General features: G+C 48.4%; 2 protein-coding genes across 4 annotated transcripts in view; one reads left to right on the forward strand and one right to left on the reverse strand.

Annotated features, from left to right (window-relative positions):
- Positions 1-15,774, reverse strand: part of ZMYND12 (zinc finger MYND-type containing 12) — a gene marked incomplete at its 5' end in the record, with an annotated part of 36,142 nt that extends 20,368 nt beyond the window's left edge. For both annotated transcript variants that reach the window (XM_084651759.1, XM_084651758.1), the window contains one exon: positions 15,518-15,774. In XM_084651759.1, coding sequence (XP_084507885.1) covers positions 15,518-15,774 — 257 coding nt within the window. The remainder of the gene's footprint in view (positions 1-15,517) is intronic.
- PPCS (phosphopantothenoylcysteine synthetase) lies at positions 15,773-25,406 on the forward strand (the record flags this gene model as incomplete). Of its 2 annotated transcripts, none has more annotated exons than XM_084651760.1 (3): positions 15,773-16,265; positions 16,607-16,710; positions 24,853-25,406. In XM_084651760.1, 3 exons carry the CDS (start codon positions 15,773-15,775, stop codon positions 25,222-25,224), a joined length of 969 nt encoding a protein of 322 aa, XP_084507886.1. In that variant the 3' UTR covers positions 25,225-25,406. The 2 variants fall into 2 exon arrangements, with proteins under 2 accessions (XP_084507886.1, XP_084507887.1); XM_084651761.1 differs by having other exon boundaries at positions 15,782-15,904.
- Between the last annotated feature and the right edge of the window lie 1,853 nt (positions 25,407-27,259).

Here is a 27,259-nt window from a genome sequence, read left to right on the forward strand (position 1 = left end):
TCAGCCTCTCCTCATAAGTCATGTGTTCTAGACCCCTAATCATTTTTGTTGCCCTCCGCTGGACTCTTTCCAATTTTTCCACATCCTTCTTGTAGTGTGGGGCCCAAAACTGGACACAGTAGTCCAGATGAGGCCTCACCAATGTCGAATAGAGGGGAACGATCACGTTCCTCGATCTGCTCCCTATGCCCCTACTTATACATCCCAAAATGCCATTGGCCTTCTTGGCAACAAGGGCACACTGCTGACTCATATCCAGCTTCTCGTCCACTGTCACCCCTAGGTCCTTTTCCGCAGAACTGCTGCCTAGCCATTCGGTCCCTAGTCTGTAGCGGTGCATTGGATTCTTCCATCCTAAGTGCAGGACCCTGCACTTATCCTTATTGAACCTCATCAGATTTCTTTTGGCCCAATCCTCCAATTTGTCTAGGTCCTTCTGTATCCTATCCCTCCCCTCCAGCGTATCTACCACTCCTCCCAGTTTAGTATCATCCGCAAATTTGCTGAGAGTGCAATCCACACCATCCTCCAGATCATTTATGAAGATATTGAACAAAACCGGCCCCAGGACCGACCCTTGGGGCACTCCACTTGATACCGGCTGCCAACTAGACATGGAGCCATTGATCACTACCCGTTGAGCCTGACAATCTAGCCAGCTTTCTACCCACCTTATAGTGCATTCATCCAGCCCATACTTCCTTAACTTGCTGACAAGAATACTGCGGGAGACCATGTCAAAAGCTTTGCTAAAGTCAAGAAACAATACATCCACTGCTTTCCCTTCATCCACAGAACCAGTAATCTCATCATAAAATCGATTAGATTAGTCAGGCATGACCTTCCCTTGGTGAATCCATGCTGGCTGTTCCTGATCAGTTTCCTCTCATGCAAGTGCTTCAGGATTGATTCTTTGAGGACCTGCTCCATGATTTTTCCAGGGACTGAGGTGAGGCTGACTGGCCTGTAGTTCCCAGGATCCTCCTTCTTCCCTTTTTTAAAGATTGGCACTACATTAGCCTTTTTCCAGTCATCCGGGACTTCCCCCGTTCGCCACGAGTTTTCAAAGATAATGGCCAATGGCTCTGCAATCACAGCCGCCAATTCCTTCAGCACTCTCGGATGCAACTCGTCCGGCCCCATGGACTTGTGCACGTCCAGCTTTTCTAAATAGTCCCTAACCACCTCTATCTCCACAGAGGGCTGGCCATCTCTTCCCCATTTTGTGATGCCCAGCGCAGCAGTCTGGGAGCTGACGTTGTTCGTGAAGACAGAGGCAAAAAAAGCATTGAGTACATTAGCTTTTTCCACATCCTCTGTCACTAGGTTGCCTCCCTCATTCAGTAAGGGGCCCACACATTCCTTGGCTTTCTTCTTGTTGCCAACATACCTGAAGAAACCCTTCTTGTTACTCTTGACATCTCTGGCTAGCTGCAGCTCCAGGTGCGATTTGGCCCTCCTGATATCATTCCTACATGCCCGAGCAATATTTTTATACTCTTCCCTGGTCATATGTCCAACCTTACACTTCTTGTAAGCTTCTTTTTTATGTTTAAGATCTGCTAGGATTTCACCATTAAGCCAAGCTGGTCGCCTGCCATATTTACTATTCTTTCGACTCATTGGGATGGTTTGTCCCTGTAACCTCAACAGGGATTCCTTGAAATACAGCCAGCTCTCCTGGACTCCTTTCCCCTTCAAGTTAGTCCCCCAGGGGATCCTGGCCATCCGTTCCCTGAGGTAGTCGAAGTCTGCTTTCCTGAAGTCCAGGATCCGTATCCTGCTGCTTACCTTTCTTCCCTGTGTCAGCATCATGAACTCAGCCAACTCATGGTCACTGCCTCCCAGATTCCCATCCACTTTTGCTTCCCCCACTAATTCTACCCGGTTTGTGAGCAGCAGGTCAAGAAAAGCGCCCCCCCTAGTTGGTTCCTCCAGCACTTGCGCCAGGAAATTGTCCCCTACGCTTTCCAAAAACTTCCTGGATTGTCTATGCACCGCTGTATTGCTCTCCCAGCAGATATCAGGAAAATTAAAGTCACCCATGAGAATCAGGGCATACGATCTAGTAGCTTCCGTGAGCTGCCGGAAGAAAGCCTCATCTACCTCATCCCCCTGGTCCGGTGGTCTATAGCAGACTCCCACCACTACATCACTCTTGTTGCACACACTTCTAAACTTAATCCAGAGACACTCAGGTTTTTCTACAGTTTCGTACCGGAGCTCTGAGCAGTCATACTGCTCCCTTACATACAGTGCTACTCCCCCACCTTTTCTGCCCTGCCTGTCCTTCCTGAACAGTTTATAACCATCCATGACAGTACTCCAGTCATGTGAGTTATCCCACCAAGTCTCTGTTATTCCAATCACGTCATAGTTCCTTGACATCACCAGGACCTCCAGTTTTTCCTGCTTATTTCCAAGGCTTTGTGCATTTGTATATAAGCACTTGAGATAACCTGTTGATTGCCCCTCATTCTCAGTATGAGGCAGGAGTCCTCCCCTCACATATAGGGGGATATGGTACTGTGATGTTCCTAGTGCCTATCATCGTGGACTATAAGGTGGATAGAAAGCTGGCTAGATTGTCGGGCTCAATGGGTAGCGATCAATGGCTCCATGTATAGTTGGCAGCCGGTATCAAGTGGAGTGCCCCAAGGGTCGGTCCTGGGGCCGGTTTTGTTCAATATCTTCATAAACGATCTGGAGGATGGTGTGGATTGCACCCTCAGCAAGTCTGCAGATAACACTAAACTGGAAGGTGAGGTAGATACGCTGGAGGGTAGGGATAGGATACAGAGGGCCCTAGACAAATTAGAGGATTGGGCCAAAAGAAATCTGATGAGGTTCAACAAGGACAAGTGCAGAGTCCTGCACTTAGGACGGAAGAACCCCATGCACCGCTACAGACTAGGGACCGAATGGCTAGGCAGCAGTTCTGCAGAAAAGAACCGAGGGGTTACAGTGGACGAGAAGCTGGGTATGAGTCAACAGTGTGCCCTTGTGGCCAAGAAGGCCAATGGCATTTTGGGATGTATACGTAGGGGCACTGCCAGCAGATCGAGGGACGTAATCGTTCCCCTCTATTCAACATTGGTGAGGCCTCATCTGGAGTACTGTGTCCAGTTTTGGGCCCCACACTACAAGAAGGATGTGGAAAAATTGGAAAGAGTCCAGCCGAGGGCAACAAAAATGATTAGGGGACTGGAACACATGACTTATGAGGAGAGGCTGAGGGAACTGGGATTGTTTAGTCTGCGGAAGAGAAGAATGAGGGGGGATTTGATAGTTGCTTTCAACTACCTGAAAGGGGGTTCCAAAGAGGATGGATCTAGACTGTTCTCAGTGGTAGCTGACGACAGAACGAGGAGTAACGGTCTCAAGTTGCAGTGGGGGAGGTTTAGGTTGGATATTAGGAAAATCTTTTTCACTAGGAGGGTGGTGAAACACTGGAATGCGTTACCTAGGGAGGTGGTGGAATCTCCTTCCCTAGAAGTTTTTCAGGTAAGGCTTGACAAAGCCCTGGCTGGGATGATTTAGTTGGGGATTGGTCCTGCTTTGACCTCCTGAGGTCCCTTCCATCCCTAATATTCTATGATTCTGTGATCATCCCTACAGGTTTCAGAGGGGTAGCTGTGTTAGTCTGTACCAGGAAAAACAATGAGGAGTCCTTGTGGCACCTTGGAGACGAACACATTTATTTGGGCATAAGCTTTCATGAGCTATAACCCACTTCATCAGATGCATGGAGTGGAAAATACAGTAGGCAGGTATAAATATACAGCACATGAAAAGAAATTTTCCCTCTGTTGATCATAGGATCATAGAATATCAGGGTTGGAAGGGACCCCAGAAGGTCATCTAGTCCAACCCCCTGCTCGAAGCAGGACCAATTCCCAGTTAAATCATCCCAGCCAGGGCTTTGTCAAGCCTGACCTTAAAAACCTCTAAGGAAGGAGATTCTACCACCTCCCTAGGTAACGCATTCCAGTGTTTCACCACCCTCTTAGTGAAAAAGTTTTTCCTAATATCCAATCTAAACCTCCCCCACTGCAACTTGAGACCATTACTCCTCGTTCTGTCATCTGCTACCATTGAGAACAGTCTAGAGCCATCCTCTTTATTCACCCCCTTCTTGTTAACTGTTGGAAAGGGGCCACATCCACCCGAATTGAACTGGCCTCGTTAGCACTGACCCCCCACTTGGTAAGGCAACTCCCATCTTTTCATATGCTGTATATTTATGTTTTATGTATGTGTTTTTATCATCCCTACAGGGGCAGAGAAAGGTTATGTCGTGTATGAAGAAAAGAAGGCTTGACAGAACTACCATTAAGTGGATACACAATTGGTCAAATAACTGAAAACAAAGAGTAACTATTAATGAAATCAAGTCAGATTGGAGGGAAGCCTCAAGTGGGGTTCTACAGGGATCTGTTCTGGGTTCAGTGTTGTTTAACATTTTTATTAATGACCTGGATGTAGGTATACAGAGCACACTGATGAAGTGTGAAAAGCGAGAGGGGGTTGCCAATACTTTGGAGGATAGAGCTAAAATTCAGAGGGATCTTGACAAATTGGAGAACTGAGCAATAGACTATAAAATGAAATTCAACAAAGACAAATGTAAGGTGCTACACTTAGGGAAGAAAAACCAAATGGACACATACAGAATGGGACAAAACTAGCTCAGCAGCACCACTGGTGAGAAAGATCTGTGAGTTGTGGTGCATCACAACCACAACATAAGTCAGGATTGCAATGCTATTGCAAAAAAAGCAAATGCAATTGTAGGTTGCATTAACAGAGGCATAGCATGCAAGTAATGGGAGGTGATAGTACCGCTCTACTCAGCGCTGGTTAGGCCTCAGCTGGAGTTCTATGTCCAGTTTTGGTCACCAAATGTATAGAAGTGATGTAAAGAAACTGGAAAGGATCCAGAGGCAAGTGACAAAGATGACCAAATGGATGGAATGCAAAACATACAAGCAAAGGCTGAAGGAACTGGGTATGTTTAGTTTGAAAAAGAGGAGATGGGGCGGGGGGAGAGAGAATATATTATAGCGATCTTCATAAACTTGAAAGGCTGCCACAAAAGGAGATGTAGAAAAATTTTTCTCTTTTGCCTCAGAAGGCAAGATAAGAGGCAATGGGTTCAAACTCCAGCAGAGCACGTTTTGATTAAATCTCAGAAAAATCTTCCTAACTGTAAGAACAGCAAGACAATGGAACAGACTCCTCGGAAGATTGTGGAAGCTCCTTCACTGGAGGCTTTCAAAAGGAGGCTGGATGGCCATCTGTCTTGGATGGTTTAGACACAACAAATCCAGCATATTGGCAGGAGGTTAGATTACATGACTCTTGCAGTTCCTTCTAACCTTATTATTCTATAATTCTTAACTGGGCATGTCCTGATTTTTAACAGTAATGCTCTTTTTGGGAGTATGTGGGGAAAGCTTAACTGTTTTCTAATGTTTGAGTTTGGGGCTTTAAAATCCCACGTCCAGAAAGGTATTGGGAGCAGAAGACCCTGTTATGCAGCAGCAACCTTAACTCCACTTCAGCAAAAAAAAATCAGTAAGTGAATTCTAGATCGAGTCTTTGGGCTGGAATTAGAAATAAAGAGACTTGTCATGGACTGCCCATTACCTCTTTTGATTTATTGTTAGGAAACACCTCTCTCATTAGGGAAAAAGACGTGTTATTGGTTTGCCTCTGGAAGTAGTTGGAACCTGTGGAAGAATATAGAGAAAGAATACTGTGCAGCAGACTAACCATGCTATAGATGGCCGGGTGAGATATTATCATTCCTTGTTCATAACTAAGATTTATTGATTAATTTGTACCTCCTTCCCCACTTTCAAACCCACACTTCACCATGGCATATTGATATTTGTAGAATCAAATGAAATAAAAATCTTAAATGAATCCACATGTTCCATAGAATCTCTATGGATAGTAATTCCATGCTCTAATAAGAATGTAACAATATTCTATTATCTATTATCAACCACCTGCCCAGGACAGTGATAGTGACGATGAAATGCTAAGGGAGATTAGAGAGGCTATCAAAATAAAAAACTCAATAACAGTGGGGGATATCAATTATCCCCATATTGACTGGTACATGTCACCTCAGGACGAAATGCAGAGACAAAATTTCTCGATACTTTAAATGACTGCTTCTTGGAGCAGCTGGTCCAGGAACCCACAAGGGGAGAGACAACTCTCGATCTAGTCCAGAGTGGAGCGCAGGATCTGGTCCAAGAGGTAACTATAACAGGACCGCTTGGAAATAGTGACCATCATATAATAATATTTAACATTCCTGTGGTGGGAAGAACACCTCAACAGCTCAACACTGTGGCATTTAATTTCAGAAAGGGGAACTATGCAAAAACAAGGAGGTAAACAGAAATTAAAAGGTACAGTGACTAGAGTGAAATCCCTGCAAGCTGCATGGACACTTTTCAAAGACACCATAATAGAGGCTCAACTTAAATGTACATCCCAAATTAAAAAACACAGTAAAAGAACTAAAAAAGAGCCACCGTGGCTTAACAACCAGGTAAAAGAAGCAGTGAGAGATAAAAAGGCATCTTTTAAAAAGTGGAAGTAAAATCCTAGTGAAGTAAATAGAAAGGAGCATAAACACTGCCAAATTAAAGGTAAAAATGTAATAAGAAAAGCCAAAAAGGAGTTTGAAGAAGCTAGCCAAAAACTCAAAAGGTAATAACAAAATGTTTTTAAGTACATCAGAAGCAGGAAGCCTGATAAACAACCAGTGGGGCCAATCGAGATACAAAAGGAGCACCTAAAGACGATAAAGTCATTGTGGAGAAACTAAATGAATTCTTTGCTTCAGTCTTCATGGCTGAGGATGTTAGGAAGATTCCCAAACCTGAGCCATCTTCTGTAGGTATCAAATCTGAGGAATTGTCACAGACTGAAGTGACACTAGAGGAGGCTTTGGAATTAATTGAGAAACTTAACAGTAACAAGTCACCGGGACCAGATGGCATTCACCCAAGAGGTGGTGGAATCTCCTTCCTTAGAAGTTTTTAAGGTCAGGCTTGACAAAGCCCTGGCTGGGATGATTTAGTTGGGGATTGGTCCTGCTTTGAGCAGGGGGTTGGACTAGATGACCTCCTGAGGTCCCTTCCAACCCTGATATTCTATGATTCTATGATTCTAAGAGTTCTGAAAGAACTCAAATGTGAAATTGCGGAACTATTAACTACGGTTTGTAACCTGTCCTTTAAATCAGCTGCTGTACCCAATGACTGGAAGATAGCTAATGTAACGCCAATATTTAAGAAGGGCTCTAGAGGTGATCCTGGCAATAAGAGACCGGTAAGTCTAATGTCAATACCAGGCAAATTAGTTGAAACAATAGTAAAGAATAAAATTGTGAGACACATAGAAGAACATAAATTGTTGAGCAAAAGTCAATATCGTTTCTGTAAAGGGAGATCGTGTCTTACTAATCTATTAGAGTTCTTTGAGGAGGTCAACAAACATGTGGACAAGGGGGATCCAGTGGACATAGTGTCCTTAGATTTTCAGAAAGCCTTTGACAAGGTCCCTCACCAAAAGCTCTTACGTAAATTAAGTTGTCATGGGATAAGAGGGAAGATCCTTTTATGGATTGAGAACTGGTTAAAAGACAGGGAACAAAGGGTAGGAATAAATGGTAAATTTTCAGAATGGAGAGGGGTAACTAGTCGTGTTCCCCAAGGGTCAGTCCTAGGACCAATCCTATTCAACCTATTCATAAATGATCTGGAGAAAGCAGTAAACAGTGAGGTGGCAACGTTTTCAGATGATACTAAACTGCTCAAGATAGTTAAGACCAAAGCAGACTGTGAAGAACTTCAAAAAGATCTCACAAAACTAAGTGATTGGGCAACAAAATGGCAAATGAAATTTAATGTGAATAAATGTAAAGTAATGCATATTGGAAAAAATAACCCCAACTATACATACAATATGATGGGGGGTAATTTTGTTGGATCATATTAAAGAAGTTCTGAATTAAAAGCACAAATGAGTTTGATTCCCCATAGTTTAAATTCCAGGGTATTACTAATTAAGAGGTCTCTTGGTTTTTGGTGCTGTTTCTCTCCCTCTCTGTGTGAAACTTGCAAGCTGCTAATTGTGGTAGTACATTCTAAGACAGAGTCTGTTCTCAAAGCAATTCTTTGTAACAACAACTACTCACACAGAGAGAGACTCAAAGCAATACTCTGTAACAACAGAAACAGCACCCAGAGACTCCCCGCCCTTTTGTTGTATTCATCTCGCTCTGTTAACAATTGTGATTAAAATAGAGATGTAGGATGAATGTGGATGGGTGCTTGGTGTGGATAATAACTGAATGATCAGGGAGGTGCCAGCCTAAGAATCCAGTATCCATTGGCTGAAGAAGGCGTCAAGTGGAAATAACCAGAGGACCCCCAGAGGGCAGACTGGAATCCACCCAACAGCCTCAAGGATGGGAGAACCAAAGAACAAGATAACATCTGGCAGCACAGAGCCGTCAGGAATGTGCCATCTGCTGATTGATTCAGCAACAGCATGATGAAGCAATTCCCATAGACTGGCATAGGAAGAAATTCCTATAAAAATGGACTCTAGAAAGTGAGAACTTTGGGGTCTGATTCTGCAAACCAACTTCCAGGAGCATCAGATGAACATCTGACAAGGCCCTGCTCCATCCTCATGTCCAGGCCACCTAGCCAGTGGCTTGCCATGAGCAACTCTAAGGCTGGTAACTATGATAACAACCTTGCAGAACCTGTGTGTGTGTGTGTATGAATGAATGTGTGAATAAATATGAAATTGAATGGAATGTTATAGCTATAACTAACTGCTTACTAGGATTCTTTCTGTATTCACAATAAATGTGGCATTTTGCCTTTTCCCCTTTAATAAGATCCTGCTGGTTTTTATTTTATTGGTATAACAATTTAGCTACAACTAATCAGGAGAAAGATCTTGGAGTCATCGTGAATAGTTCTCTGAAGTCATCCACGCAGTGTGCAGCGGCAGTCAAAAAAGCAAACGGGATGTTAGGAATCATTAAAAAGGGGATAGAGAATAAGACGGAGAATATCTTATTGCCCTTATATAAATCCATGGTACGCCCACATCTTGAATAGTGCACACAGATGTGGTCCCCTCATCTCAAAAAAGATATACTGGCATAAGAAAAGGTTCAGAAAAGGGCAACTAAAATGCTTAGGAGTTTGGAACGGGTCCCATATGAGGAGATATTAAAGAGGCTAGGACTTTTCATCTTGGAAAAGAGGAGACTAAGTGGGGATATGATAGAGGTATCTAAAATCATGAGTGGTGTAGAGAAAGGGAATAAGGAAAAGTTATTTACTTGTTCCCATAATATAAGAACTAGGGACCACCAAATGAAATTAATGGGTAGCAGGTTTAAAACAAATAAAAGGAAGTTCTTCTTCACTCAGCGCACAGTCAACCTGTGGAACTCCTTGCCTGAGGAGGTTGTGAAGGCTAGGACTATAACAGGGTTTAAAAGAGAACTGGATAAATTCATGGAGGTTAAGTCCATTAATGGCTATTAGTCAGGATGGGTAAGGAATGGTGTCCCTAGCCTCTGTTTGTCAGAGGGTGGAGATGGATGACAGGAGAGAGATAACTTGATCATTACCTGTTAAGTTCACTCCCTCTGGGGCACCTGGCATTCGCCACGGTCAGTAGACAGTATACTGGGCTGGATGGACGTTTGGTCTGACCCAGTATAGCCATTCTTATGCTTTAGGATTAGTGGAAAAATAGGGGCTCTGACGTTTCCAGTATGTAATGACATCCACCCACAGACTCCCATCTCATCCAAATTAGTTGGTGAAGTGAACTGACCTATTCAGCATCTAAGGTAGAGGACTGGACAAAGATGGTGCTTATTGGTTGGAGTAAGCAACAAGAATTGGCAGAGGTAACTTCAGATCCTTCTGATTAAGACAGTTTGCCTGTCATTTGTAATGTAGCTTCAAAAACTAAGAATTCTGTTCAAACCCCCACTGTTTCTGGACACCCAGTTAGCCTCATTGGCCAAGAGCATTGCTTGGTATCTGCATTTGGCTATAAGCTTCTAACCTTTTATTTTAATATAGAGATCAACATATTATGTTACTGGTCCATTTTGTATAATGTTTTACAAATTCATGGCTTATCCATTAGGTCACACTGCCCTCAGGCAAATTGCTTCAACTTTCTGTGAGCACATTATCCCACCCAATAAATGGCCATAACAACAGTTATTCCTCTTTTGTATATTTCTATTATATTAAGGCACCAAGCCTGCAAATACTTATTCATATGATTACCTTTAACTTGTATGTTACTGAAGTCGATGAAACTTCAGATGCTTGAAGGCAAGCATGCACTTACGTATTTGTAGGATCAGGATCTTGAAGTATCAGAGTTCAACAAAAATGGTATTTTCTCACCATACCGGGGCGGATAAAAATTAGTGATTTAAAAAAACTGAAAACCAGTTTTTATTCAAATCAGATTTTTTTAAGTTAAATATGTTTATTTTTAAAATTAAATTATAAGCCTAAATTTATTATAGTCAATGAAAATCATTTTAATTAAATATAAACAATAGCATTAAGCACTACATGTTTACTACCAAGTTTTAAAGAAAGTTAAATCACTGAACTGGTGGAAGTCACTAAGCATGTGGAACCAGAGTTTGTTGAAGTGCTAAACCAGCTTCTAAAAGGGTTCTGGGGGGCGCCCTCCTCTGCTGCACCTGTCCCGAGAAGAACACCAACTACAGCGCCTGTTACACGGCCGCCGCCTCCCAGCCCCGCAGTGACTACCCCAGCAAGAACTACGTCTGAGGGGCGGGCAGCCTGGGGTGGGCAGAGGGTACTCTGAAACCTTCTGAAAGCAGTAACCTCTTCTGAGGATGCAGAGAGAATACCTGCTTCATTTCAGTCTACTCAGCTAGCTCAGTTCAATGACTAGTTCATTAAAAGTTGAGACAGTGATTGAGAGTTGAAAAACCAGAAAAACTTTTCTTCTTTCCATCTATGAATAAAATCTAGGTGTAAGAGGATCTACTAATTCTAAAATCAGGTCAATTCATTATCTACACTTAACTGCACCTTTGTTTGAGAAATCAGTTAGTTTTAAATGAAAACATCTTTGATAAACTTTTTGATAATTTTCCCCAGCACTTTTAAGTAGTTTTATTTGACTAAAAAAACCAACGTTATGTATTTTTATTGAATTTCTATTCAAACAGAGCTTTATATAAATCACGAGTAAAAATTAATCATGTAATAAATAAGAAATAGATCAGTCACCATTTTCAAACAAAATAAAAATGTAAAACTTAAAAATCTGAGTATCTTAAGTAAATATTAAATAAATGCGTATAGATACAGTTATTAGCAACAACAACAAAAAGCACACCACAGTTAATGCACAGAATCATAGAATCTCAGGGTTGGAAGGGACCTCAGGAGGTCATCTAGTCCACCCCCTTCTCAAAGTAGGACCAATCCCCAACTGAATCATCCTAGTCAATATTTAATCAGAAATCAGCATGTTGCAATGATTATCAACCAATGAGAAACAACTTTTCTTTAGAAAAATAACTAAAAAATACAAATGCAATACACTATTATGTTCAATTATTTAAATCAAAGTTTCCTGATTGCTGCCTTAAATCATGATTAAAATCAGTGAGTTAAATCAATCCACCCTGCTCCATACACCTCCATACAGAGGTGTGTGAATTTAAGTGTCATTTTGGCAGAGTTCCATAGCTGTGGTCTTGCCACTAGGAATGCTCTGCCTACCAAGTCTGGTAATCTAAACCAGCGGTCCCCAAACTGTGGGGCACACCCCTAGGCAGCATGGTGGAATGTTCAGGGGGGCACGGCAGGGCCCAGGTCAGCCCCCATGGGGGAGTGGGGAGGGAGCGCCACCCAGCCCCGCTCTGCCCCAGCCCCTGGCTCCAATCCTGGCCTCAGCACCGCCCCCACCTGTGGCCCCCTTGCCCATCTGTGCTCCCCCCCAGCCCCACTCCTGGCCCCAGTTCCCAAGGAGAGGGCAGATAAGGGTAAGGGGGAGCATGACGAGAAAAGTTTGGGGACCCTAGTTTCAATGGACATTCCTCCTACTGAACCGCTCCTGTGTAGTACAGCCATCTTGAAATGTCACAGAAATGGTTGCTGAGGCAGCCAGAGTACAGTCTGTTAAGGAGTTTGTAGATCAGGACTTTAAATTATAATTTTAATTCATAGACTATAAGGCCAGAAAGAACAATTATGCTTAACTAGTCTGACCTCTTGTTTGAAGTGATCATATCTTTCAGAAAAACATCCAATTTTGATTTAAACATTTCCAGTGATGGAGAATCCACCACAACCCTTAGTAAATTGTTCCAACTATTAATTACACTCATGGCTAAAAATTTACACCATAGTCTGAATTTATCTAACTTCAGCTTCCAGCCACTGGATATTGGCAGGTCTACTTCCAGTCTACCCAGGGGGAGGGGTGCTCAACCCCCACTCTACCCCTTCCCCCAAGTTCCCCCTACCTCTTCCCACCCTTGCTCTGCCCCCCCCCCCCGCCACCACTCTACACCTTCCTCCAAGGCCACACCACCACCCCACCTCTTCCCGTCCCTACCCCACTTCTTTCCACACCCTTCCTGGAACAAGAAAAGGAGTACTTGTGGCACCTTAGAGACTAACCAATTTATTAGAGCATAAGCTTTCGTGAGCTACAGCTCACTTCATCAGATGCATATCGTGGAAACTGCAGCAGACTTTATATATACACAGAGAATATGAAACAATACCTCCTCCCACCCCACTGTCCTGCTGGTAATAGCTTATCTAAAGTGATCATCAGGTGAAATGGCCCACCTGATGATCACTTTAGATAAGCTATTACCAGCAGGACAGTGGGGTGGGAGGAGGTATTGTTTCATATTCTCTGTGTATATATAAAGTCTGCTGCAGTTTCCACGATATGCATCTGATGAAGTGAGCTGTAGCTCACGAACGCTTATGCTCTAATAAATTGGTTAGTCTCTAAGGTGCCACAAGTACTCCTTTTCTTTTTGCGAATACAGACTAACACGGCTGTTACTCTGAAACCTTCCTGGAACGCGTCCCATCCCTGCTCCTCCCAGCACCTCCTGCATGCCATGGAAGAACTGATCTGTGGCGGGCAGGAGGCGCTGGTAAGAAGGGGGAGAAATTGAACAGCAGGGCTGCCGGCAGGGGTAAACACTGGTGGGATGTGGGAGCTGGCTGCCGGTGGGTGCTAAGCACCAGAGCACCCACGGAGTCAGGTATGCTGTATCTGTGTCGAACTTGGCTTTCCGGGGACAGACAGAGATTTGCTGGAACTGTCCTCAGTGGTTTAAGGTAGGGGCACTCCTAGGGTGAGATGTGCAATTACACATAGGTGTCTCCAAGATGAGAAGGGCTGAAGACTGTTCTAACGGATGAGATCAGGGTACCTGAAGGGTCGGGGTTGAACAGGGGTGCCGGGATAATGGGATGGGGATGCAGGGATGAAAAAGTCCCAAAGGAAAGAGTAGGTTCCTGAAGGTGCAGAGGAAGGCAGGGTGACTGTGGGTCTGGGAACAATGGAAAGAGCAATGAGGATGGAGGTGTCTGGGGGTGATGGAGGAAGGGCATTGCGGTTGGGGAACGAGGATGGAGGGGTCCTGTGGGCTGGGGCAGGGCATTTGGAAGGGAGAGGAGGGGAACAAAGGGCTGAGATGGCCCAGGGAGCTAGAGCAGGGCATTGAGGGGGAAGGGAATGAGGATGGAGATGGCCTAGGGGCTGTCACAAGGCATTGGCGGGGGTGGGAGGGTGCGAGACTTGGGGAATCAGAATGCAGATAAGGGGCAGGGCACTGAGAGAGGGGGAAAATGAGGATGGAGGTGACCAGGGGGCTTGGGCAGGGTCTGTGTGGGGGGAGGAGAATTGGGGTGGCCAGGGTCTGGGGTAGGGCACTGGTGGAGAATGGGGGCAGCCCAAGGTCTGGGGCGGGGTGCTGGGGTGGGCAGGGAATAGGGGTGACCAGGGATCTGGGGCATGGCACAGGGGTAGGGGAATGGAGACAGCAAAAGCAAAGGGCTGTCTCCCCACCCCCACTCTGCCTCTGCTCCCAAGGCCTCTTTCACCAAGCCCCTACACCATGCTTGCGCCTCTTCCCTCCTTTCCTTGTTGCTCACTGCTCTCCCCCTCCCCCTTCGTTGTCTTTCAATCCTCTCCACCGCCCTCCCCCACTGTCCAAGCTGGGCTCCCTCTGCTCTGGGGCCGGGACAGGAGCCTGCCTGCACAGGAGATGCAGGTAGGAGGTGGCCCCAGCCCAGCAGCGGCTGACATGGATTGATGACCCAGGGCCGCCCCCTGCCGGCAGTATCCGGATTTCGGTGTCCGGTCAGCACATCTGACTGGACTTTCCCCTTGACAGCGGGGCTCCTGGCAGCCGGCGCTGTCCCAGGGCATTGGGGTCGGGGGCAGGGAGAGGGAACCAGAAGGGCGATAGCCCAGGGCCAGGCTTGCTGGGAGCCATCGACCCAGGCTGGAAACCCTGTAGCGTATATAATGGAAACCACTTCAGGCCAGGGGCCTGGCACTGGGCGGGGGGAGGAGGAGGAGGAGGAGGGCCGGGAGCTGAGGAGCCTGGGGCGGGGATGGCCGCGGCGCTCTGGGGGGACGGGGCACCGGCGGGGGGCGGGGGCGGCGCTCTGGGGGGACGGGGCACCGGCGGGGGCGGCCGCGGCGCTCTGGGGGGACGGGGCACCGGCCGGGGGCGGGGGCGGCCGCGGCGCTCTGGGGGGCGGGGCACCGGGCGGGGGCGGCGCTCTGGGGGGACGGGGCACCGGCGGGGGGCGGGGGCGGCGCTCTGGGGGGACGGGGCACCGGCCGGGGGCGGGGGCGGCCGCGGCGCTCTGGGGGGACGGGGCACCGGGCGGGGGCGGCGCTCTGGGGGGACGGGGCACCGGCGGGGGGCGGGGGCGGCGCTCTGGGGGGACGGGGCACCGGCGGGGGCGGCCGCGGCGCTCTGGGGGGACGGGGCACCGGCCGGGGGCGGGGGCGGCCGCGGCGCTCTGGGGGGCGGGGCACCGGGCGGGGGCGGCGCTCTGGGGGGACGGGGCACCGGCGGGGGGCGGGGGCGGCGCTCTGGGGGGACGGGGCACCGGCCGGGGGCGGGGGCGGCCGCGGCGCTCTGGGGGGACGGGGCACCGGGCGGGGGCGGCGCTCTGGGGGGACGGGGCACCGGCGGGGGGCGGGGGCGGCGCTCTGGGGGGGCGGGGCACCGGCGGGGGGCGGGGGCGGCGCTCTGGGGGGGCGGGGCACCGGCCGGGGGGCGGCGCTCTGGGGGGGCGGGGCACCGGCCGGGGGCGGCGCTCTGGGGGGACGGGGCACCGGCCGCGGGCGGGGGCGGCGCTCTGGGGGGACGGGGCACCGGCCGCGGGCGGCGCCCGGCGCTCACCAGTAGCAGGTGACGCGGCAGGCCCCGCAGCGCAGCTGGGCCGGCCCCCCGCACAGCTCGCAGCGCAGCGGCCGCCCGCGGGGCAGAGCCAGGGGCACCAGCTGCTGCGCGTTCATCCTCCAGCTCCCGCCCCGGCCGACGTCCCCGGGAAGCGGCGCGTTGCCGAGCAACCCGGGGCTTCCGGCGTGGGCGGGGCAGCACGCGGGGCGCTTCCGGGTCGCAACTTCCGGGGCGGAGGCGGCCAGCGCGGCCGGCATGGCGGCGGCGGGCAGCGCGGACAGCCCCGGGCCGGCCGCGCCAGAGGCGGAGCAGCGCGTGCGGGCCTGGGCAGCGGCGCAGAGAGCCCGCGGGCGGCGCGTGGCGCTGGTGACGTCGGGCGGGACCCAGGTGCCGCTGGAGGCGCGGGCCGTGCGCTTCCTGGAGAACTTCAGTAGCGGGCGGCGCGGGGCGGCCTCGGCCGAGCGCCTCGTGGGCGCCGGATACGGCGTCTGCTTCCTGCACCGCGCGCGCTCCGCCTTTCCGTGGGCGCGCGCGCTCCCGCCGCCGGGTCCCGCCCTCTTGGACGCTTTGCGCGTACACACGGGGCCTAGTGTCACCGCCGACCCAGCCGCGCTGCCGGGGCTCGTGCCCGCGCTGCTCGGGTACCAGCACGCCAAGGAGACAGGCGCGCTCCTGCCGCTCGAGTTCACCGGCCTCACCGAGTACTTGGCGCTGCTGCGGGCCGCCGCCAGGGCCCTGGCGCCCTTCGGTACGGGGCGTGGGTGGGGAGAAGGGGCGGCCGCCCCGCTGGGTGTCCTGGCCGGGGGGCGTGGCACCGGGGGGGTCAGGCGTGAGGGGGCGGGGCTCAGCCCTGTCCAGTGTCTCTCACTGGCCACTGCCGGAAGGCTGGGGCCTGCTGGGGTCGGTGGACCCTGGGGCTGGCCGTGGGTGGGAGGGAGTCAGCCCTGTTTGAGGGGGGCCCTGGCGTGGGGAGGGATTGTGGCATTGGGTGGGAGAGAGGTCATCTCTTTTTTGGGGGGTCCCGGCATTGCGGGGGCCGGATCAGCCCCCCTCGGGGCCATCGGTGATTCTGGCTCCTTTCCCCCGTAGGCTCCAGCGTGATGTTCTACCTGGCAGCAGCCGTGTCAGATTTCTACATCCCAGCATCAGAGATGCCTGAGCACAAGATCCAGTCCTCTGAGGGCCCCCTGCAGGTGATGCAGCTTCTCCTGGGCACTGGGCCTTGCTCTGTGTCCCTTGTTGGATCTTGCTTGGCAAAAGTGTGATGTGGGGCAAAACCTGGCTTATTGATTCGGTCTGCTGCTAGCGCTCTGTGGGGAACCAGGACTCCTGGGCCACATTCCCTGCTCTCAGACTGACTTAAGTTACCTCGGGCAAGTCACTTACTCCTCTTGGTCTGAGAGTTCATATACAAACCTGGGGTGTATTAACGCCTCTCACAGGGACTAAGAGCCTTATGACGGCTCAGTACTTTGAAAATAGTGTGCTATGGCGCCACTACCAAACCAGCCATCCCTATTCATTAGATTGGCAGTAATGAAAGCCTAGGTCTGTCTGTTTTTCCTCTGGTTTTTTCTCTATTCTTCCCTTTATTAAAGGCTTCCTTTTTGATAGGTAGCTATTTTACTGGGATCTCCAGTTTCCTTTTTTAATGATCCTTTCTCAGATAATTCCTCCATGGCAACAATTCATTCTCCATTATTAGTTATTTGTATTCTGGTAGCACTTGGAAGCTCTGGCTGAGATTGGGTCCCAGTTGTGACAGGCTCTTTGTAAACATGAGGAAGGAGACAGTCCCTGCTCTTAATAGCTTATAGTCTAGCTGGACAAATTAGACAAAAGGTGAGAAGGAAAACTGAAGTGCAGAGAGGGGAAGTGACTTGCTTAAGATCACACAGCAGGTCAGTGATAGAGCTGGCAATAGAACCCAGTTCTTCTGATTCCTAGTCCAGTGCTCTAACATCTGAGACCTAGACTTATACTAGCAGGCTGTGGAGGTAGCTGTCTCCTGTATGTAGCCTGAAGAGGTCATTGAAGAATGAAGCAGGGTCCTCTTTCCTTCCAGATGCTGTCTTCTGTATTTATTAATTCTTCTTTGATTAGCCTCTGTGCATGTACACTGTTGGGATGTGCAAACAGTGAAGCTTGGACTGATGGAACCTTCTAATAGCAGTGCCTGCTGAAGTGCTCACATGTCCGTCCTCCAAGGTTCCTCCAAACCAGTTTGATATCCAGGGAACAAATCAGGGAATCTAGCAGAAGTTCAAGTCTTCCAGTTCTGATCTTTCAGCCCTCAAGTTCACCTTCCCTCACCCATAGATTATGATCTCCCTAGGTAGTGGGGCTGGTTTCGCCTTCCTCCAGACAGCTGTTAAAGGAGCCTGCTCGCACAAGATTCAGTGGAAAGATTCCACCACCCTTGCTAATAGCAAAGGAAAGGTCTCCATTAATCCTAGATACTCCCTGAAGAATCATAGAATCATAAAATATCAGGGTTGGAAGGGATCTCAGGAGGTTATCTAGTCCAACCCCCTGCTCAAAGCAGGAACAATCCCCAATTAAATCATCCCAGCCAGGGCTTTGTCAAGCCTGACCTTAAAAACTTCTAAGGAAGGAGATTCTACCACCTCCCTAGGTAACGCATTCCAGTGTTTCACCTCCCTCCTAGTGAAAAAGTTTTTCCTAATATCCAACCTAAACCTCCCCCACTGCAACTTGAGACCATTACTCCTTGTCCTGTCCTCTTCTACCACTAAGAATAGTCTAGAACCATCCTCTCTGGAACCACCTCTCAGGCAGTTGAAAGCAGCTATCAAATCCCCCCTCATTCTTCTCTTCTGCAGACTAAACAATCCCAGTTCCCTCAGCCTCTCCTCAGAAGTCATGTGTTCCAGACCCCTAATCATTTTTGTTGCCCTTCGCTGGACTCTCTCCAATTTATCCACATCCTCCTTGTAGTGTGGGGCCCAAAACTGGACACAGTACTCCAGATGAGGCCTCACCAATGTCGAATAGAGGGGAACGATCACGTCCCTCAATCTGCTGGCAATGCCCCTACTTATACATCCCAAAATGCCATTGGCCTTCTTGGCAACAAGGGCACACTGCTGACTCATATCCAGCTTCTCATCCACTGTCACCCCTGGGTCTTTTTCCGCAGAACTGCTGCCTAGCCATTCGGTCCCTAGTCTGTAGCTGTGCATTGGGTTCTTCCGTCCTAAGTGCAGGACCCTGTACTTGTCCTTGTTGAACCTCATCAGATTTCTTTTGGCTCAATCCTCCAATTTGTCTAGGTCCTTCTGTATCCTATCCCTCCCCTCCAGCGTATCTACCACTCCTCCCAGTTTAGTATCATCCGCAAATTTGCTGAGAGTGCAATCCACACCATCCTCCAGATCATTTATGAAGATATTGAACAAAACCGGCCCCAGGACCGACCCTTGGGGCACTCCACTTGATACCGGCTGCCAACTAGACATGGAGCCATTGATCACTACCCGTTGAGCCCAACAATCTAGCCAACTTTCTACCCACCTTATAGTGGATTCATCCAGCCCATACTTCTTTAACTTGCTGACAAGAATAGAAGAAGAAGAAATAGAAGGTCCTGCTGAACATGTGGATATGGATATGGAGGTTCAGACATCACTGGATCACAATGTGAGAGCAACTTCTTCCAGAAGATACAAATTTATGGACAGCATAACATTATAGAAAAGATGGCTGAACAACCCTGAACATCCCTTCTGTTGTATTAGAGGAGGTCACACACCCAGTTTTTGATATTCTCTATTCACCCACTAGGTGTAAAATCAGTCCTAGATAGTTTGTTCCAACCAGCAAAAAAAACTAGATTAAATCCAGCATCTAGACCAACAATTTCCAAAAAAGCTGACAAGTTATACTAGCTTGTAACAATGCTGATTCTGGCAGGACCCAACTGAGAGTGCCAATTCAGGACAAATTGCTTAAAGCAGGGCAGTTACAGCCCAAGGCTGGGGTTTTTCCACCTCTAAGGCAATCCAAACGGAGCAGACTTTGGTCTCACCCCACTGGCTAACCACAAGTCACACAAGCAATTCCCTTAGACACTTCAATTTCCCAGTATCTCCACCAGTGCCCCTCATTATGGGGATAAATGGTTATGAAAACCAATACCCCAGTACAAGAAAAAAGGTTCTCTCGATCCCAAAGGATCGAGCCCCAGACCCAGGTCAATATACAAATCAGCTCTTACCCACAAATCATGCTGTTGCCAATCCTTTAGAATCTAAAATCTAAAGGTTTATTCATAAAAGGAAAAAAAGATAGAGACGAGAGCTGGAATTGGTTCAATGGAATCAATGACACACAGCGATGGCCAAGTTCTTGGTTGAGGCTTGCAGCAGTGATAGAATAAACTGCAGGTTCAAATCAAGTCTCTGGAGAACATCCCCAGCTGGGATGGGTCTTTCAGTCCTTGGTTCAAAGCTTCAGTGTAGCAAAGTCCCTCCAGAGGCAGGAAGCAGGATTGAAGACAAGATGGAGGAGCTGCAGCAGCTTTTTATAGTCTCTTGCCATGTGGTCTCTCTCTTTGTCCCAAAGACAAACTGTCCATTCCGTGGCCTGGAAACACCTCAGAGTTCTGTCCCTAGGCAGGTCCCTGCCTACCTGGCTGAGTCCCAAGGCATGTCTGCCCTCTTTCAGTGGGTCACTTGTATAGCTGATGGTCCTTAATGGGCCATCAAGCAGGCTAGGCAGAGCTGACCCCAACTTGTCTGGGGTGTCACCCAGAGGCACAGCATAAGTTTGATATACAGACTGTATAGAGCCAATACTTATATCTTTAAATACAAAAACGATACATGCAAACAGATAGCATAATCCTAACCAGCAAACCATAACCTCATCTTAGACACCTTATTTGACCCCCCTTTATACACAATTTGGTGCCACTACAGGATCTTGATTGCAACAATGTTCTGTGTGGTCCCAGTTCAAGTCAATAACGTCACACAGCTGCCTCAGAGCTTCTGGTTAGTCCATCCCTGTGCAGATTTATTGGTGGCGATAGTGGCCCTGCAAAGACCTCAAGGCAGTCAAGTGTGCTGTACCCTTTCAAATAAAAAGTAAGAAATTAGGTGCTCTGTGTAGAAGGGTATTCTGGCACATGCCAGTTATCAGCCAGTCCAAGCTATCAATATCACTTAGGAGAGAAGATAGTTTTACTCCAGAGGGCATTCTATGCCAAAAAATTAAAAATTCTGCACACAATATTTTTAAATTCCACAAATTTTATTTGTCAAATATATGTGGAGGCTCCCGTATGGCACTGGGGAGCACAGTCCACTGGCTTCACAGAAGTGGGCGATCACTGTGCAGGTCCCCACAAGACAGACTCAGCCCTGACACAGCAGAAGGACAGGGCCTTCCCCAGAAACACCTCAGGGCCCTGCCCCTCCGTGCCAGGTGCACCAGATGTGGGCAGGCAGGCTCAGCAAGGCAGGATCCAAGTGTGGAGGGTCTTGGTGTGGGGGGATCTGGGTGTGGGTTGAGAGGGTTCTGTGTGGGGCAATCTGGGTGCAGGCGGCTCAGTGGGTGATCTGGGTGTATGGAGGATCAGGGGCTTGTTGGGAGGTTCTGGGTGCAATGGTAATGAGACTCTGAAGGGGGGGGCGCAGGTGAAGGTGGTTTGTGCTCAGTAGGAGGGTCTGGGTTTGGGGGTTCAGCAGGGGGTCCAGATGCAGCTGGTTGGGACTTAGTAGGGTGGAGATCCAGGTGTGGGTGGCTCGTCGGGGTAGTCCAGGCACAGGGGGAAGGTCTGAGTATGAGAGGGTCTGGATGCATGGGGGTTGGGCGGATGGGGGAGCAGTTTCCTGTACAGTGATCCCTCCCCCTGCAGCAGAGGAACGATGGGTAGAGGAAGTGCAGGGGGATAGAGTTTGCAGAGCTTCCTACAGCTGGGGGAGAAATCGGGTGGGTGGGTCTGACATGGCCCAGGATGTCACGAGGGGAAAGAGTAAGTCCCATCCTCCCCAGCCTAGCCAAGACTAGTAGCTGAGCCTGGCGCAGGGTAGGAGCTATCAGCCAGGTCTTAGTTCGCCCCTTGCCCCACAGTGATTTACCTCTCTGCCAGCTGCCCTGGGCACCCGAAACCTACTGCTGGTGTGGGTCGCCTGACCACTCTTGTGGCTTCCCTTTGCTTCCTTGTCGGAAAGTTATTTTACTGTGGGAAAGCAAAGAAATCTGCTGGGGACATAAATTCTGCGCATGTGCAGTGGCACAGAATTCCCCCAGGAGTATAGTTTGCATAGTTACTACTGGAAGAGGAGACAAAACTAGACAACACACTGATTACCAGAGTTCACTTGGTTGAGAGCATCTTTCAGTTCTTCAGATATGACATCCAGAGCTTTAGCATCTGTGATCACCTTGAGGCACCATTGGAGTCTGCAGTTGTCCAGACTCCCTTCAGAGACAAGAACTCAAGTAAAAGACTTTCCATCTGATGGGGAAGGGCTCTTTAGCTTGAGAACAGATGAGGTTCCAGAGAAACTAAAAGATGCTGGGTTTACTGCAAGAGAGATCAGGTTTCCAGATCTACCCTTACTTAGATGATTGGCTCATTAGTAAAAAGAAAAGGAGTACTTGTGGCACCTTAGAGACTAACCAGTTTAGTCATGCATCCGATGAAGTGAGCTGTAGCTCACGAAAGCTTATGCTCAAATAAATTGGTTAGTCTCTAAGGTGCCACAAGTACTCCTTTTCTTTTTACTAATACGGACTAACACGGCTGTTACTCTGAAACCTGGCTCATTAGTGTTTCCTCACAGGAAGATGTAGGAATAGCTATGTCGCAAACATGAGTTCCTAACACTTGAGCTAAAGTTAAACTGGAAGACTCACAAAAAACTCCAATCCAGATCATATCTTTTATTGAGTCAATTCTGGATTCTTAAAAAGGCAGAGCTTTTTGCCCAGAAGAAAGATATTTTACAATCCTTACAGCAATAGATATATTGCAAGACAGCTTCAGTGATGTTTTTTCAAGCTGAGGGGCCTTATGGATTTGTTGACATACGTAACTTCTTATGCTCACCTAAGGTGAGACCTGGACAGCATTGATTAAGAATGCGCTGCATACCAAATACAGACAATATGTTTATGAGAATAACACTCTCCAAGGAGGTCATGTGGTATCGCTCATGTGGTAGTCTGAATGTTGCAGTGAACTCAGAGTTAACCCCCCAGCTCTGTTGATCACAGTTTCTTCTTATGCTTCTAATATAGGCAGGGGAGGTCACTACGTTTCGGTATTCCTGAATTTCTTCCCCACTTTTAGGACAGAGTGGCTCAGGCAGTTACTGACAATGTTTTATGTGAAGAAGCAAGGGAGCAAATCCAGCGAACTGCAAAAAGGCCCTGGCTTTGTGGGAGTGTTGCAAGGTACAACAAATGTATCCCATAGCTCTTCACTTTTACAGGCAAGGACAACATATTAGCAAATCAGCTGAGTAGAGACTTTTACACCATAATTATGAGTGGGCATTCAAAGACCTGACTGTAAACAACATCTACTCCAGGTGGGGGTATCCAGACATAAAACTTGGCAACAAGACAACTCCAAATTCCTGAGGTTTTGCTCCAGGGTAGGAATAGACAATCAGTCCATCTTGGATGCATTTCATCTAGACTGGGGAGTAGGTCTGCTCTATGCATTCCCTCTTCCCCTTCCTCTAATTCAGAGAATTTGAGAAAATCAAACAAGACAAAACCAAGGTTATTGTGATTGGCCTGGCCTGGGCAAGGCAACAGTAGTTCTCAGATCTTCTGCAACTATTAGAAGAAATTTCGGTCTTTTCTTCACCATTCCAGGCCTGGTGACCCAGAATGGTCAGATTTGCCATTTGGACCACAGACTGACTCCTTCACAGTCTTCACAAGACTGTCCTGTTTTGTTTTGTTTTGTTTTTTAAAAAACTATTAATCTCCAGTAAACAATCAATGTGGTGGTGTTATGATCATTAGTGGAAAAGGTTCTTGTGGGCAACCAACATTAACATAAACCCAGTTTGAGCTCCTATTCAATCAATATTAGGATATTTACTTCATCTGAATACTTGTATGCTGCCATCTCATCAGTTAAAATACATTTTGCAACTATTTACTCTCATCCGATCTTAGCTGAACAAAGGCTATTCACTGTAGAAGGGACTCACTGCAAGTGTGTCCCCTGTTGGATGGGTGTAGCATAGCAAGCTTTCCTCCTATAACACCCTCTGGTGATGGCTGTCTCGGTCCTGTGTTGGTCCACAGCTTCTTTTGGCCCTCTGGACAGGTCACATTTGTTCCCATACCTTCCAGGATACTCCAGTGCTAAGTCCACACAAAGCAATACCCAAAGGTCAGTCTCTTTAGCCCGTCTTCCTGGCAGTTACTAAGATCCACAGCTCCAGGGATCTTCATTGTAGATCACTCAAATAGATACCAACTCTCAATGCTTTACTGAACCCTGTCTTGGGCTTGCCTTAACACGAACCCTTTGTCTCCTGCCATCTTGGTACTTCCTCGCTCTAAGCTCCAAATTGAGCCCTCTTTCAGATTTGCTGCAGTGAGAATCAGCATCTCATGTAGCCTTTGGGCATGAGGAGCATTGGACCTTGTGGAGTATCTGGAACCATAACTTCATATTAATACAGTTGGGATTGTTAATTTAGCTTGGTATTTAAATGAGAAATTAAACGAGGCATGGCTGTGGGCTGGCTTCTGTAGTCCAACTCATCCCCTCTGAAGCTCCAGCATTTTTTGGAGGACTGTATCTTGGGAACTCCTTCACCAAATGACCTACCATAATTTGCACCATAGATAGTATCTCACTTCGTGAACTGCAATACCAATTTTCAAGTACATCTGATTATGTATGTATATTTTACTGGTTTGAAAATTCAGTTTCAAACAGGATTATTGTTATAAACGTTGTGGTTACTTCTCCCCCAGTAATAGACTAGGGATGAATTTAGCTTCTCAATAGCAGGAACTTGCATGTTGATACTATTACTTTGTGCTGATTCGTCTGCTAAGTAGATTCTCATTTTTGTTATCCAAACTGGTACCCAAAATTAGTTTCACTGTGCTGGTACATTAATGACACCTTTGATCCTCCCTAGTAAGGTTTAGCAAAATGGCATTTTAGAAATCATTCCAAAGTGTAAAACTCAGCCCAGAACTCTTAGGCATAATGTAACGTGAAGCTGGCACATGCCTATTCACTGTCTTTATCTCTCATATTTAAATGTCATACTAACGTGTACTGAAACTTCTAGTGTCTACTGAAATTTTTTTTCCCCCCAATGCAGATCACAATGAAGATGGTGCCAAAAATGCTGTCTCCTCTAGTCAAAGAATGGGCCCCTGAAGCATTTGTTATTTCCTTTAAATTGGAAACTGATCCCTCTATCTTAATTGATAAATCACGGAAGGCTCTGGAGACATATCGTCATCAGGTGGTGGTAGCAAATGTTCTTGATTCACGGAGAACATCTGTTCTTCTTGTAACCAAAGACTCTGAAACTAAATTATCACTTTCTAATGAAGAAATAGTACAAGGCGTGGAAATAGAGGAGAAGATAGTAAGCCATCTTCAGTCTCGACACACGGCATTTATAGATAAACACTCTGAAAGGAAAGGACCAGCTTATTCCAGCTCTGAATTATCAGAAACAAATTGAACTTTGAGGGTGTGTATGGAACTGGAGGAACTCTCTATTACAGTAAATGGGGGGGACCCATCTGAGGCATTGTGTATGAGGTAAAAAGTGTGAACATCCACCATAGTTTGTCTCATACATGACTTCATAAGTTATTTGCTGCTTATGTTAAAAAAAAAACTGAAATGAAAACGTTCCCCTAAGGATGGTATTGTGCAAGTTTGTAGAGAAGAGAGGGATATTTCCCTAATTCTCTCCTTGTGTGGGGGTGGGGAAGCAAGGGATAGATGGGTGTATGTTACAGTTTCTGCTTCTTCAAAAACTCCATGCAGCAGCCCACTTTGAAGTCCCGGAAGGATGGGCAGAGTCCACCAGAACAAAATTCCCCCCTTCTTCAAATGGGAGAATGGTCGCAGAGACAGGGGACAACAAATGATTAAACAGGAAGGTGGGGGGGAGGGGGGTTCAGTCAAAGATGTAAAACGGGAACCATATAGGGACACTGAGCAGAGAACCCTGAACAGCACCCATAGCACCACGAAGGAGGTGAAGTCAGCGGAACTCTTTCTGGATGTGAGACAGTGACTGAACAGAAGTAGTCCCTACAATTGCAGTGAACCTCCCTGTCAGGCTGCTTCTTCTTGGTGTGGTAAATGATCATTTTGGCCAGTAACAGGAGGCTGATGTGAAGGTCTTGTGACTTTATGGAGCCATAGATAGGAAGTCCATAGAGGAGTAGATGGGTAAAGGGCAGCTAGAATTGCATCAGAAGGTTCTGGAGGATGCGAAAGGGAGCTATTACCTGGCACAGTGGAGGTAGGCGTGTGTCCAGGTCTCCCTCTTGGTAGAAGGGACAGGCATCAGGGGTATCTATGAACCATGCCTGTGCTCACAGCTGCCAACTAATATCCCTGGTGGGCAAAGGGACCAAGGTGGAATTAAAGCTGGCTAATGGGTTCCTGTCGCAGTGCGAGACTCACCCCTGCAGAGCCTCCTGCTGCTCATCCAGAGAATTAGCATTCCAGCCTCCAGAGCACCTTCTGCAGGCTGTTGTCCCACTTGCCGCTAGCCCCCCTATGTCCTTCCCAGACCCCAGTGCCCCTTTTACCCAGGGTGCTGCCCCCTGCCAGTACCCTTACAGTCTCTGGATCTCCCCTCCCCAGGGAACCCCCACCCACTATCCCCACCTAGCCTCAGTCTTTGGCTACTGTCAGTCACTGTTAAGCCCCTGCACACTGGGGCAGACTGCAGTATATAAGCCAATCATCATAGGCAAGGGGAGTTTGGACCTGCTACCTCTGGGCTCCCCCTGCAACCCCAGTACCTGTCTGACCTTAAACTAGGCCTGCAGGTTGGGGGGTTTCCAGGCTAGAGCTTCCTTGGCTTTTCCCCAGCCCTGCTCCACTTCTGGTATACTCACCAGGCCTATCTCACTCCACAACTAGAGGAGACTGTCTGCTCCTAGCCCACTGCCCTCTTATAAGGGCCAGCTGAGGCCTGATTGTGGCTTGGCCACAGCTGAGCCTGCTTCCCCCAGTCAGCCTGGGAACTGCTTGCTCTGTCACAGCCCTCCCAGGGCTGATTTCAAGCCCATCAAGGCAAGAGCAGGTGACCATGCTGCTACAGAAAGGAAAGGTCAGTGTGCTTGGGCTGCCCTGCTGGCTGCAGCTCTCTCCCTTCCTGGTCTGTGGCTACTGCTGCTGCTGTTTGGAGCTCCCTCCATCCCTGGGCTGTTGCTGCTGGCTGGAGCTCTCTCCCTCCCTCCCTCCCTGGAAGACCGCTGCTGGCTGGGACCCGTTCTGGGAGCTGCTGCCGCTGCTGCTGTGCGGAAGGGGGGCCTTGCTGGCCTGCCCCCCCATCCCCACCCCTCTAGAGGAAGGAGAAGCGAGGACCCCACTACCACCACCATTGTCACCCCTTCTGCCTGGGTCCTCACCTGACTGGCCGCCCGCTTGCTGCTGCTCCTGAGCTGGCTGCCCCGTCGAGGAGGAGGAAGACCACTGCGAGGAATTGTGGAGGGGGTCGGTTATTGGACTGAGTGACTTTAACAGCTGTG

This window comes from Lepidochelys olivacea, assembly GCF_965140295.1.
Source record: "Lepidochelys olivacea isolate rLepOli2 genome assembly, chromosome: 18".
NCBI lineage: Eukaryota > Metazoa > Chordata > Testudines > Cheloniidae > Lepidochelys > Lepidochelys olivacea.